The following is a 14,111-nucleotide window of genomic DNA, read 5'->3' as shown; positions in this document are numbered from 1 at the left end:
GGCGCTCCTGGTCTTCTTCTATTAACACATTTAAAGAGGGTCCTCACAGAAAGCCGCCGAAATTCAGGGTGGCTAGAAACTAGCCTGGTCATTTCGAGTCATTCTGGCCATGGGCTCAGTTCCAAGGATATGTTGGAGGAGAGTGGTCTAGGGGTTATATCTTAATAAAAATCTTTTGGAGTAAAGAGGTAATTGGGCCTTAGGTTGTTTTCTCTACCTTAATCCTGAACACATTTTCAAGCTAACTGGAAGCAAATTGGACATTTAGGTATGTGTTTACTTCCAGGGATTCCTCTAAGTCTGGTATATTTTCTTTTACTATCACTTTACAGCATGCATGTTTGTGACATGTATTGTAACTTATGGGAGAAAATAAAATTTATACAGTATAAGGGAAAAGAAAAAGGGAGCCAGAGAGCAAGGATTCATCAACTTGCCTGTGCCCAGTAATGCCTAGAGAAGACTGGGGTCTACCTCCTAAATTCACTACCAGAATAAAGAATTAATGGTCTCCCAAAAAGTTTTGAGAACATTTTCAAATTCTTATTGCTTATGCTCTCTACCCTATATTCAAAATCCCACGAAGAAATCACTTCTGAAATTGCCCTTTTCTGTTAAGTGATCTCTCTGCCCAACATGGGGCTCAAACTTATAACCCCAAGATCAAGAGTCGCAGCTCTAGCTACTGATCTAGCCAGGTGTCTCTGAAGTTGTCCTTTTAAAAATTTTTTTCAACGTTTTTTATTTATTTTTGGGACAGAGAGAGACAGAACATGAACGGGGGAGGGGCAGAGAGAGAGGGAGACACAGAATCCAAAGCAGGCTCCAGGCTCTGAACTGTCAGCACAGAGCCTGACGCGGGGCTCGAACTCACAGACCGCGAGATCGTGACCTGGCTGAAGTCGGACGCTTAACCGACTGCGCCACCCAGGCGCCCCTGAAGTTGTCCTTTTAATCAGCTAACCTCAACAGGTAAAAAACTGAACTTATTTCCTGCATACACCAGTCTCCCAAACCTCCTTTACACTTATGTTCCTTATCTTGATGAAGCACCCACTCACCATCACGAAGATTAGATTCCTAAGCCAAATTCTAAGCATTATTTGTGTTTTGGACTTCGTCTTACCCCTCTTCCAACTAATATTCAATTCCTGGGAATTCTGTCTTCCAAATTATCCAGAATCCATCCACTTCTCTCCATTTCCACTGCCTCTTCCTTACTTTGGGGCACCATCATCTCTTGCCATAATGACTCCAACAGCCTAAGTGGTCTCCTAGCCCTTAGGCTCCCTCTCTTCTAATTCATTCATCAAACTGCGTTCAGAGTAATCTTTTTAAAACACAAATCTAATAACGTCATCCTTCAGTTTAAAAATTTTCAATACTGAAGTTCAGGATTCTGATTATAGCTTATTAGGCACTGAATAATGTGGCCGCTGCGTTCCTCCACATACATCATATTCTGTGTTCCATAATGAACTTTGTCCCTGAACCCAATTTTTTTTCAATTATCTACGGGCCTTTGTCCACGCGGTTCTCTGCTTGGAACACCTTTCCTTCTAGTCTTCTTTTGGGTAACTCGGATGCATCCTCCAGGTTCCAGCACAGGTGTCACTTGCACAACCCAGGTAGGCAGGCTTAATCCCCGACGGATGCCTTCAAGATGGTCCAGCCAACTTGTGTCTTCCAGGCGGGAGGTCCCTGACATCGCCCTGACATTCAATCAGTGTGGGCCAGTTGAAAGACTTGTCAGAGAGGACCCAGATGCTCGCAGGCCCCGTCCACGATAGGTACGTAGCACACCAATCTTCGGGCCGGTAGAAGAGACACACCCAAGGTTTCCCGGCGCCCGCGCAGGGTATGGGACCACTGTCCACTGCCCGGAACCCAGCCCTGTACGGGGCTCCGCCTCCCACGCTGCGTCGGGGGTGGGGTAGGGCGGGGTGCCGGGCGCCGGCGAACGGCGTGCGACGAGCGGGGGGCGGGGCCAGGGGCGGAGCGGAGCGCGCATGCGCGGTCGCCTTTGTGTGGGTCGAGCGGCGGCGGCGGCGGCGGCAGTGGCGGTCCCACTGGCAGGCGGGCAAGAGGGGAGTCCGGGCGGCGTCCGGCGTGGGAGCCGGGGGACCACCATGGTAAAGAAGCGGAAAGGCCGCGTCGTGATCGACTCGGACACGGAGGACAGCGGCAGCGATGAGAACCTCGATCAGGTGAGGGCAGGCCGCGGAGGCGCGGGCCGGCGGAGCGGGAGGGCTGAGTCCGGGCCACAGGAGCCGGGAGCTGGCCGGGCCCGGGGCCTCCCGGCCCGAGCTCCCGGCCCGCCCCGTGCCCTGACCTCCGCTGCCACCTCCTTCTTGTGTTCCCCGCAGCGCCCGAGGCCCTCGGAGTCCGGCCGGGGCCTGGAGAAGGAGCCCCGAGGACTTGGCGCCTTGGGCCGGGAGGCGGGGCAGGGACCAGGCTGGTGGGCCTCTGGCTTGGGGAACCAGACCGGTCCGTGATCTGCTGGGGCCAGATCGGAGCGGCGGGCGGCGGGCTGCAGGCCGGGCGATCCGAGCCCGGAGAGATAGGAAGTATTGCCCGCCAACCCAGGAGCCTGGGAGATTTGGGAGGAGGTGCAAGGGTGAGTGTGGGGTGGTGGGGGTGGGGGGCGAGAAGGTGTGGGCTCTGGAAGATGAAGTTTTTCAGACAAGGGGTGTAGACCGAGAGTAGAGACACTCTTAAACCTTCCGGGGAACCTCTGCCGTGCTTGACGAGAAAGACTTAGCTGTAGGCACAAATCTATTTGGCAACTAGGGTCGTTTGTGGTTGAGAAGGGTCCTTGTTGAGATGTCAGACCGAAGAAAACTCTTGGGAGGAGGAAAGTGGGCATAAGTGGAGAAATATATAGAAAGATATGGAAGGACTATGGCTGAGGCCTCTGGGCTCTTTTCATGCAACATCCCAGAATTCTTTCTTATTTGAAGATTGTGCAGGAGCCATTGAAAGTAACTTTTGGTCTCACTGTCTTAAGGTTGAATTGTTTTTATATCCTAGAAAATACTGTAGGGAGGAGCTGTCCTTTATAGCAGTGCTCTAGTGATACTAGAAGATTCAAAGAGGATTCTTGCCATGTTTTGTGAACAAATGGTATGAAGAAAGAATATTCAAGAAGTAGTAGCTTTATAAGTTGAGTAGAGAGAGTAGTGAATTTAGAATCTGAAATTTTGAGGTCCAGGCTGGCCATGCTATTTTTTAGCTATGTATCTTTTGGCTGTAACTGTAAAATCTAGATACAACATTAACCTTGAGTATCTAATTGGGCTATTACAAGGATCAAGTATTTGTAAGAATTAATATTGGTACAAGCACTTGCAAACTAAGGCTTTTGTATAAATGCCTTGTTAGGGGGTTTGTATTAGGCCACAGGTCTCAGGACTGAAGGCATGAGGACTGAAGGTCTCAGGACTGAAGGTCTCAGGATTAAGGCATGAAAGGGGTGGACTTTTGGGGGGGGACTGAAAATGTATTGAAAAGAGGACTGTTTTGAAAATGGTGGTAAGGAGGTGGGAAAGTAGTGGGGCTTTATCAAAGGAGGAAAACCTGTTTGGGGGTAGGAACTGAAAGGCTCCTGAAATTTACAAAAATATAAAAAAAAATTCTTGGAAAAAAATATATTCTTGGTTTGGAAAAGTTTGGTTGATAATTTTAGACTGGCACTTAGGATTAGAACTTTTTTTTTTCTGATCTAGAAATGTAGGTATTTCTAATAATAACATCAGCTACCATTTCCATAGTGTTTGGGGTGAACTAGTCAACCTCAATTGAGTAGTTTATTTACATTGTCACGTATTCAAATGATGGTGAAGTTGGTACCATGTTTTCAATTTTACATATGAGGAAAATGGAGATTGAAGAAGTAACTTACCTAGATTCACACAACTTGCCAGTGGTGTAGTTGAAATTTGAACTCCGTATCTGCACGACTGCAAAGCCCATACTCCTCACTATACCAACTTAATCTGTTAGTCTTTTAATTTTTTATAGTGCAAAATGAGAATGATGTTTCATGGTCATTTTCCATGTTGCTAGAATCCATGTTTGTAAAGTCCATTGAATAGTTTGGAGGATATTGTTACATCACTTAAAAAGATTATTTGGGCGCTTCCTTAGTAAAGCACTCTGAGACTGATGATGAATGAACTAAGCTGCAAATTACTCTGTCCGTAGTGATTTTCCACAGAATTCTAACAAATGAAATGAATTGAGAGTTTCCTTTTCTGATAGAGAGGTTCTACCTGATCCACAAAGAGCCTACTGTAGTGGACACTGGAAGGGATTGCAACTTTAAATCCAGCTTTATCTATTTATAAAAAGAAATTAGCATAAAATTTCTAAGTAATACCTAATACAATTTAACAGCAATTTCAACTTTTTCCTCTGCAACCACTCTCGTTGGCATTCTTTTATCAGATGGGAACCAGATCAAAATTCCCTTTCCCTGCACATCCTAACAGAGGCACCAGTGCCTTGTATCTGTCTATTCAGTGCTGTGTCAGACTGTCAGAGGAATCAAAAACAAAGATCTCTGCCTTCTATAAGTTATCTCCAGAGACCTTTAGCAGAAGTCCCAAGTCAGGCTGGTTTGGGGGTCTTTGGAATCCTCAGAACAAAATTAATGCGTCCTGGGCCTTTATAACCAAGATAACCTTGGGCTGCTCCATCTGGTTCTGGGTCTTCATTGGGGGTGTAAAATCATGTTTGCTGTCTAGTGTAAGGTTCTTGTGGAAAAGACCATACTGTTACAAATCTGAGGTCTAGTGTGAGTGAAGCACAGTTAGAAAGGAGGTCCTTTGTCCCTGGGTTTTCCCGGTGGGAACCTAAGCCATTATGTTAGAAATATTACATCCGTCTTAGTCCTTGCTGAAAGTGAGGCAGGTGAGCCTTCTATACAGGTTCTTCCTGGTGGTGGGAGGAGGACCACCTGTGTCAGAAGCTGCCTGAGTTACTTATTTAAAATGTACTTTGCAGGGGCTCCCATCAGACCCTCTTTGGATAGAGCCCTTGACTCTGCATTTTTACTAGGAACAGCCCAGGTACTTATTTTTGTGAACGATTGAGACCACTGTCTGTGTGCAAGTTAATCTTTTTAATAAGACACTCTAAGTAGTTTGTTTGGGAGAGAAATAGCTTCCTGTCCCGGCCATAGTGTGTGCAGAACCGAAGAAACTCAACAGAGATGTTTGAGATGGCAAAGCTGTTGGCTTTTCTAAATCTCTGAAGCTATTTGAATTGTTGGGATACTTTTTGTTGAGGCCTGTTTCTTTTTCCTTTCTTCATGATGGGAAGGAAGGTGTGTAGTAACTGAATCGAAGTAGTTTAAAATTGTTTTAACTTTAAAAGATTTTAAAAACTCAGACCTTTGAGAATTTGAAGGATTTCTTTTAACATATGACCTGTTAGTGACCTTATTTTTTTATGTTGGGCACACCCTTTCTTCAACATTTTAGAATTGCAAATCCTGAAGATACTTGGTTTTGGCACCTCTTGGAAAAGAGTTTGAGACAAACCTAGTTTGTTTGTTTACCCCATCATGTACTTCCATGGAAATAATGTGTGTCGCTCTTAATGGAATAATATTTATGCAGTGGGTCTTAGAAAATGGAAAGTATCCAAAGGTAATAAAGTAATAAGAGTTCTTTATTCAGATCAATACAACTCAGTATTTATAAAAACTTTACTCTGCCTTTCTCAAGAAAAAAAAAAATTGAGCTACATGCATACTAGAACGCTTTATTTCATAATTTCCTTTCTTGTTTCAAATGGTGATTATGTTGTCATGTCCTCTTTTTCTCTGCTCATGATACTTGAAGTAGCAATAATTAAGTTTGTCTTTGAAAGAATAGGCCCCTAAGTATTTTCTAAGGAGTTATCTTTAGACATATGTAAAAAATACCATTGTTATAAAGTATCCTTCCGTAAACCTTCCCCATAAAAGTTGGGAACTTTAAAAGTTGTGCCTTTCATATAGTCTTCTTTATATTAGAGCAGAATTTGGTAGAAGTCTAGGATGAAGAACTTGTGAGAAGTGTCACTGTTGACTACTGAAGTTTTTTAATTTGTGTCATAGTGTTGCATTCAGCTTGATGTAACTCCTTTGCTAATTTCACTCACCTTTTCTGTGCAGAGAAGATAGAGTCCCATGGGAGCTTTAACAGAGAGGCTTTTAAGAAAAATTCAAAACAGATCTTTCACCCCCAAATCTGTTGGCGTACTACTTATTGCTCCCTTCCTAGACTGTAAGTTCCTCAAGGGCAGAGATTGTTTATCTTTCAATAAATGTGCTAGACAGTGCTAGGCACCAGAGCAATTACTGGGTGAACAAAATGGAAACAGTTTCCACCTTCAGGGAGTTTAGAGAAAGGTGGGGGGTGGGAGGGGTGGGGGAATGGGGGGGTGGAGAGGAGAGGAGTGGAGAGGAGAGGGGAGGGCAGAGCTGAGTCTGTGGCAGGGCAAACACTGCTCACTCAGAGAGTCACTTCCTCAGTTTTGCTAGAGGCTATGAGGGAAGAGCAAGGATGTTGTGAGAGTGTGACCCTGGAGGGAGTAACAGTTAAATTGAGACCTGGAATATGTGTTAAGGAAAAGATTAGGAGACCAAAGAGCACAGAGACATGTTGAGTGTTCACGGTTGAGGGACCAGCATGCACAGAAGCACTGGGGCAGGAAGGACCTAGCACCCTAATGAAACTGAAAGAAACACACAGTGACTGGAATATAACAAGTTGGGGAGAGAAGGTACAAATGAAGCTGCAGTAGTCTCTATTTGGACCCTTTGAAGATGGAAAAGTCAGTTTAATGAATCACAACCAGCATTAAAAATGAAAATGAAATTGAATCAAATAGAAAACATCAGGGTTACCTAGCTGTCTCAGTCAGTAGAGCACATGACTCTTGATCTTGTTGTGAGTTTGAGTCCTATGTTGGGTATAGATACTAACTTTTAAAAACTAAAATTTTTTAAAAAAGAAAACATCATGTGTCAGACTTAGTAAAAAGGAGTATTGTTTTCTGAAACCTATGTTTCTTGTATACTGGCTCATGAGGTATCATTGATCTTACAGTGGGCTGAGGTTAAAAAGTTTTAAAGTTGTTGGTAGGGCTATGTTGGCAACTTTAAGGACTTTGGACTTGCTTCTGAGGGTAATGAGAAATCACTGAAGGATTTTAAGCCAGAAGAGGTGTTCAGATTCATCTTTTAAAAAATTTCCCCAGGCTGTTATGTGGAGAGTAACCTAGAGAAGGGACACCAGTTAGGTGGTAGAGAGAGGAGTTCAGGTGAGAGATGGTGTAGAGCAGAAGTTCAATTAGTATGGAAGTTCCAGGTAGGCAAGGTGATTTGTTCACTGTAGTATTCCTGCACCTAGGACAGTGCCAGGTATGCAGCAGATACCCTGTCAATGTTTGTTAAATGAATGCTTGACTTGTTTGTACTGGTATGGTACTTACAGAGACAGCAGAAAGGAGATTTGATTGGACATAATATTAAGGATAAAATGAGAGGACTTGATGATTGAATGTTGAAGGTGAGGAAGAGGAGGTTCTGGCCTGAGTTGGGGAACCTTGGGAAAGAGCAGGTTTAAAGGTAAAGAGCATGGGGGGTGCCTGGGTGGCTCAGTTGGTTAAGCGTCCAGCTTTGGCTCAGGTCATGATCTCACAGTTTGTGAGTTCGAGCCCCGCATGGGCCGCTCTGCCGTCAGTGCAGAGCCCACTTTGGATCCTCTCCCCTTCTCTGCCCCTCCCCTAACTTGCGTGGGCACACTCTTTCTCTATTTCTCTCAAAATAAATAAACGTTTAAAAAAAAAAAAGGTGAAGAAATGGATTCATTCTTGGATGTAGAGATTAAAGTTGTCTGTGAGATATTTAAGTGGAAATGTCAAGTGGGTAGTTGAAAATAATGTGTGCTTGGGGCCTGACTGGCTCAGTCGGTAGAGCACGCGACTCTTGATCTTGGGGTGATGAGTTTGCACCCCATGTTGGGCATGGAGCCTACGTTAAAAAAAAAGCTGGAGGGGCACCTGGGCGGCTCAGTCAGTTAAGCGTCCAACTTCAGCTCAAGTCATGATCTTGAGGTTCATGGGTTCCAGCTCTGCGTTGGGCTCTGTGCTGACAGCGTGGGGCCTGCTTGGGATTGTCTCTCCCTCTCTTTCTGCCCCTCCCCCACTCTCATAATAAATAAATAAACATTGTAAAAAATCTTCTCTATATTCCTGTCTCTCCAGGTTTTTGGGGTTTTGTTTTGTTTTTGTTTTTGTTTTTTTAGTTTATTTGTTTTGAGAGAGAGAGAGCATGTACACGGGCTGGCAGGGAGGGGGAGAGAGAGAATCCCAAGCAGACTCTGCACTGTCAGCACAGAGCCTGATGTGGAGCTCGAACCCACGAACTGAGATATCATGACCTGAGCTGAAATCAAGAGTCAGACGCTCAACCAACTGTGCCACCCAGGTGCCACTAAAGAGAAGATTTTTAAAAATAATAATATTAATGTCTGCCTGACACAGAGTAGGCACTTAATAAACCTTTGTTAAATATGCAAATGCTTCTTGGCATATCCACCGTGGAAAGTTTTTTGACTTGTCTGGTTACAGAAGAGTTAGAGACAGGAGATAGTGTCAGTTTGGGAGTTCTTGCTCCAACCCCTCTGATTTAATACTAATATCCCTTTAAGGGGTAGAAGAAATGTGCATTACTTAGAAAGTATATTAGAAGAGGGAACTAGATAAGAACAAGTAACAATAGAATTTTTTTAATGTACATTTTGAACAGGCTGAAAAGTGATTTTGTCAGTTTTATAACATTGTGGACATATATGGAACTCAGTATTTTATCTACAGTTATAATTACTTGGCTGGAAATATGAAGGATACGTTGCCACATTTAGTGCCAATCATGAGAAACATAAAGGATTGTTATACTCCCACTTTGGAATTACTTCAGAAGGGTTTTGGTGTATATGTTCATTGTTTTGATTTGTTTTCTTTCAATAAAAATAGTAGATGCTTAAAAAAAAATGGTAGATGCTTGTTGAAACACTTCCAACAAACCAGAAATACCTCCCTGTCTCAAAAACATACATACACACAATGGCTCCATTTCTTACTCCTGAAAAGTAAACCAGTGTCCACCATTGGAATCTTATTCTACCTACAGTTTTGATAGGAAAGAAAGAATAAGAATTAACATCGCAAATTTAAACCTGTGTGAATTACCACTCTTCCCTCAGTATCTTTCTAGTCCTCCCTCTTCTCCCTGTCCTTATCCAGGTCACCATCCACTCTGATGACGCTGCTCTGGATTCCTTCTGACTCCTTCCTGCACTTCCACCCTGGCCCCTCTGCTCTGTTCCTCTGTCATTTAGAGTGCTCTTTTAAAAACTGTCTGAAGATGGTTACTCCCCCTGAAACAATTTGATGGCTCCCCATTGCCTTCAGATAAGATGCATGCTCCTGATACTGCTTTATAAACCTTGAAATGATCTAGTTTCTTTTTACCTCTCACCAGCCCTACTCCATTCTCCCCGTTGCCTGCTAAGCTCCAGTCACACTGGTTCTCTTTCAGTTCTTCAAATACACCAAGCTGTTGCCAGCTTCAGGGCCTTAGCTATTCCATCTGGAGATCTCTGTCCAGAAAACGGCCCCTCTCTTTCCTCTCTCAGAGTTTCTAGTCTCAGCCTAAATGCCATTGCCTCAGAGAAGCCTCCACAGATCACCATATCTTGATACATTCCCCATTCACTTGATTCACTTTCTTCTTAGCACTTATCATAAGATATAGTGAATTGTTTCTTGTTTTTTGTCTGTCTCCCTCACTCAATTTTAAATTCCACAAGGTCAAGGACTATATATCTTAAAAAAATTTTTTTTCATGTTTACTTATTTTTGAGAGAGAGCGAGAGAGAGAGCAGGGGAGGTGCAGAGAGGGGGACAGAAGATCTGAAATAGGCTCTGTGCTGACAACAGAGAGCCCGATGTAGGACTCGAACTCAGGAACCATGAGGTCATGACTTGAGCCAGAGTTGGACGCTTAACCAACTGAGCCATCCAGGTGCCCCATCGTTTTTGATGACTGTCTACAGGGCTTGGTGGTACATAATAGGTACTCGTAATAGGGTGATCATTTGTCCCTGTTTGCCTGGAACTGAGGAATTTCCTAGAGTTTTCAGGATTTGCAGTGCTAAAACCACAACAGTCCTGAGCAAACCAAGATGTTTGGTCATACTAGCCGGTAGTAATTATTTACAGTGGTTATATTTGTGGAATGAATAAGTGAGAAAGAGTTCAGCATGCTAATTAGCCATAAAAACCTCTGAGGCTTATCCCTGTAGGTTTTTATTCTCACTTGTGGGGTGCAGACTATGTATCCCACTTTCATGTGATCATGGGAGATTCGATTAAAGAGAGGAGATTTAATTTCCTTTAAGTAAGAGAGAGCTAAGTTGCTTTATTACTGATCGATCCCAACATAACATCACAAAAAGTGCAGTGTGAGTGATGGGGTTGGGGAATGAAATCTTAAGGTTTACGAGTCTTCATGTATTGATGGATTAGAATTCTAATCTTAACCGGAATGGTGCTATTTTAATAAACATTACGTTAGTGCAGTTAGACTTACTTTATTTTAGTGTCTTGGTTTTGGCAATCTGATTTAATGTTAAATATCGCTTTTAAGCAAGTTGAGGAAACTGCTATAGAGGCCAGATGTGGTATCCTGCACAGCCATACGTATACTATGTTGGGCATTGGCCTTAATTTAAGCAGATCTTTAGTTCATCTTAAACTTGATATTACACGCTAGCACCCCTGACTGCCATCCCCTTAGACAAATACTGCAATAAGTCGGAAGGTTTTCACTGGATGAGATGAAACACAGGGGCAGTGGTGAGAAAGAACCACTGGACACACAGAAACATCTCAACCAGCGTGGTACAGTTGAATCGGGCTGGCAGGAGAGAGCTGCAGCTGGACCCATGCATGTGCATGAATCAGTTTTAGATTGGCCTTTTCAAGTCCATGTGTTGGATCCGTCATCCCCTACAAGTAGTAAATCTGATGATGGTCTCTTCACGTACGCATGTTGGAAAGACTTTCCGTTGCACTTGGTCTGTTGAGCTGTACTTGACAAGCCCTCAGTAGACTAAGGGACTTAATTGTAGAGTAGCCTTGCCATGTGCTCCCCCATTAACTTCTTGTGCAATTCTTGTGGAAAGGGTGTCTTTCACACTGTTAGGAAGGTCTTTGCTGTCCCCATACTATTGTTAATATGGTATTGAATGTCTTAGGAGAAGAGGGACTGTGTCTACCAGATGCAATTGTTTGTTGATGAAAAAGCATAAACTCTACCATGGGAGTGGCAGAGAGTGAGGGAGAGAGAGAAATCCCAAGCAGGCTCCACACTGACAGCACAGAGCCTGATGCCAGGCTTGAACTCACGAACCATGAGATCATGACCCAAGTCAAAACCAAGAGTCGGCCGCCCAACCTACTGAGCCACCCAGGCGCCTCTAGAGTGGAACTTCTTTAACAGGAAGGCAGTATTAACATTTTAACACTTTAGTTACAGTAACTTTTAATGGATGCCTGCCGCTTGTAATAGTTAATGTTTCAAGGTAGGATTTGATTGCTAGGTATCCAAATCCCTGTTATAGTGAGTTGGTGTTAAAACAGATTTCTAGTGCATTTGTGAACCTCAGGAAAGAGATAACTTATCAGAAATCTTTCTGAATTTTATAAATTTGCATTAAGGTAATGTGGCAAGGGAGATAATAGTAGAGGCCATCTGCCAATTACCATGTAACTCAGAAATCCCCCTTCTAGGTATATACCCAAGTAAAATAAAAACTTACATTTACACAAAAACCTGTATATGAACATGAACTATGCCAAAATGGAAACAACCCAAATGTTTTTCAGCTGGTAAATAAACTGTGGTACACCCACATGATGGAATACTCCTTAACAATAAAAAGAAATAAACTATTGATATATACCGCCACGTGGGTGAATATGAAATGTATTTTGCTAAGTAAAGAAGCCAGACTCAAAAGGCTATATACTATATGATTCTATTTATGTGATATTCTACAATGGGTAGATCTGTCTGTAGGGTCAAAAAACAGGTCTGTGGTTGTTGTGGGATGGAGGAAAGGATATGAAGAGCAGTAATTTCCTGAAAAGAGCATTAATTTCCTGAAAGAACAGTCTTTTTTTTCTAACACCAAAACTGTAACTCCAACTGACCAAATGCAAATTACAGCCGTATATGTGAGGATGATGGAACTGCCCTATATCTTGATTGTGGGAGTGGTTAAACTGTAAGTATTTGTCAAAATTCATAGTATACCTAAGAAAGGATAAAGTGTACTTTATGTAAATTATATCTCAAGTTTTTAATTTTTTTAAAGATTTTATTTTTAAGTAATCTCTACACCCAGTGTGGCGCTCGAACTCACAACCCCGAGATCAAGAGTCACTTGCTCCACTGACTGAGCCAGCCAGGCACCCCCTCAAGTTTTTTAAAAGACCATAAACACATACACATATTGCTGTAATTTGCATTTGGTAAATAGAAGTTACTATTTTGGAGTGAATAAGTAGAATGTTCTTACGATCTTCAGTCTTTTCATAAAGTTGGTATGCTAGCTCTCGTTAATGAAATGAGAAGAGTAACATTTCATGACTGCATATGAAGAAGAGAGCGGGTCAGCTGTTAATCTGAGAAGGTCATTTTCTCATTCTGGCCAAGGAGAGTATACTCCTAAAATAGAAAGAGACTGGAAGAAGAAAATAGATACTTTGTAGCAGTCTATTATTTTAAAATCCATCTTTGCACTTGACGTATAATTGTATAGCACCATCATCATCAGGAAATAATACTGCTAGTATTTATTAGTTGTATTTTTCTCTTTTTTTGGCAGAAGGGAAAAAATGTTTTAGACTGGTAGACCTTGACTGAATTAGGAGCTAGGATTCTATCTTCCACTAGTTTGAATCCTGGCTCTCTCATGTACTAGCTGTGTTACCTGGGTAAGTTACTTAACCCTTCCTGTTGCTTGGTTTCTTTATCTTCAAATGGGAATGATAAAAGAACTTACCTCAAGGTTGTCGTGAGTATTAAATGTTAGATACTCAGAAAAGCACCTGACGCCAAGTAAGTACAGTATAACATTGGACTGGTACTGATATTACAGAGATCAAGAAACAGAAGTTTCCTTTTGTGGCATTTTTGGGTGACTGGTCTGAGTTGGCAAGAAGTAACTGGAGAAAGGAACCATGTAAGAGAGCAAATTCTGGTTGTAGCCATGACACTTATTGGCACATCCTTCCCCTTCTAATCTGTCACAATGACCAGGACAAGGCAGAGGTGGTGAATGGAAACATTTGGGTTATCAAATTAGGATTCTCATGTAGAAGCCAGCACACTTACTGCTTGTTATCACACTTGGGATTAAACACCAAAAATATACCTCGTTTTTTCTGATTCAAGCATTCAAAATAAGAAATGATCTTAGAACCTTGGAGTTTGTTAGCTTATTCAGAACAGCCCACAAATGCTAATTTTCCCATGAATTACAGTAAGAGGATGCTTTGAGTATTAGTTAGCTATACCAGTAAGATCAATGAGCAGATTACCTTTGAACACATGGTTCTTCTATCAGTTCCTCAGAATTGGTGCTTATGTAGCAGGTTGCAATTTGGGGGTACCCTCCAGTTCAGTTTTCTAGTCACTTTTCCATTTCAGACATACATTTCCCATTAAGAAGAAAGGGGCAGATTTTTGAAAACATTTCTTTAATGCTTAGGAATACTGGCACTTAGTCTGTTTGTGTGGTAAAAGTTCCCATGGTGACATTTTTCGATGGAAAGCACAAAGAGGTAGAAGAGATCTAGGGAAGGTGGGCATTTCTTGTCCTTGAATGTTTTTCTCTGTTGAGCAAAATTCATGTGTCTACTTCTGCCCTGTTAGGAGCTTTTGTCCCTGGCAAAGCGGAAGCGCAGTGATTCCGAGGAGAAAGAGCCACCTGTGAGTCAGCCTGCAGCCTCCTCAGACTCTGAGACGTCCAACAGCGATGATGAGGTGG

General features: G+C 42.6%; 2 protein-coding genes across 4 annotated transcripts in view; one reads left to right on the top strand and one right to left on the bottom strand.

Moving 5' to 3' along the window:
- NDUFAF1 (NADH:ubiquinone oxidoreductase complex assembly factor 1) overlaps positions 1-1,887 on the bottom strand; it is a 36,532-nt gene extending 34,645 nt beyond the window's left edge. For all 3 annotated transcript variants that reach the window (XM_047861007.1, XM_047861010.1, XM_047861008.1), the window contains exon 1: positions 1,127-1,887. The gene's annotated coding sequence lies outside the window, so the exon portion shown is untranslated. The remainder of the gene's footprint in view (positions 1-1,126) is intronic.
- A 115-nt stretch (positions 1,888-2,002) lies between these two features.
- The window catches only part of RTF1 (RTF1 homolog, Paf1/RNA polymerase II complex component), a 51,604-nt gene continuing 39,495 nt past the window's right edge, over positions 2,003-14,111 (top strand). The window contains exons 1-2 of the mRNA XM_047861841.1: positions 2,003-2,207; positions 13,997-14,107. Coding sequence (XP_047717797.1) covers positions 2,010-2,207; positions 13,997-14,107 — 309 coding nt within the window. The 5' untranslated portion in view covers positions 2,003-2,009. The remainder of the gene's footprint in view (positions 2,208-13,996; positions 14,108-14,111) is intronic.

Source organism: Prionailurus viverrinus, chromosome B3 (genome assembly GCF_022837055.1).
Source record: "Prionailurus viverrinus isolate Anna chromosome B3, UM_Priviv_1.0, whole genome shotgun sequence".
In the NCBI taxonomy this organism is placed as follows: Eukaryota; Metazoa; Chordata; class Mammalia; order Carnivora; family Felidae; genus Prionailurus; species Prionailurus viverrinus.
The sequence above is the reverse complement of the archived record's forward strand: the minus strand, read 5'-3'. Positions and strand labels throughout refer to the sequence as shown.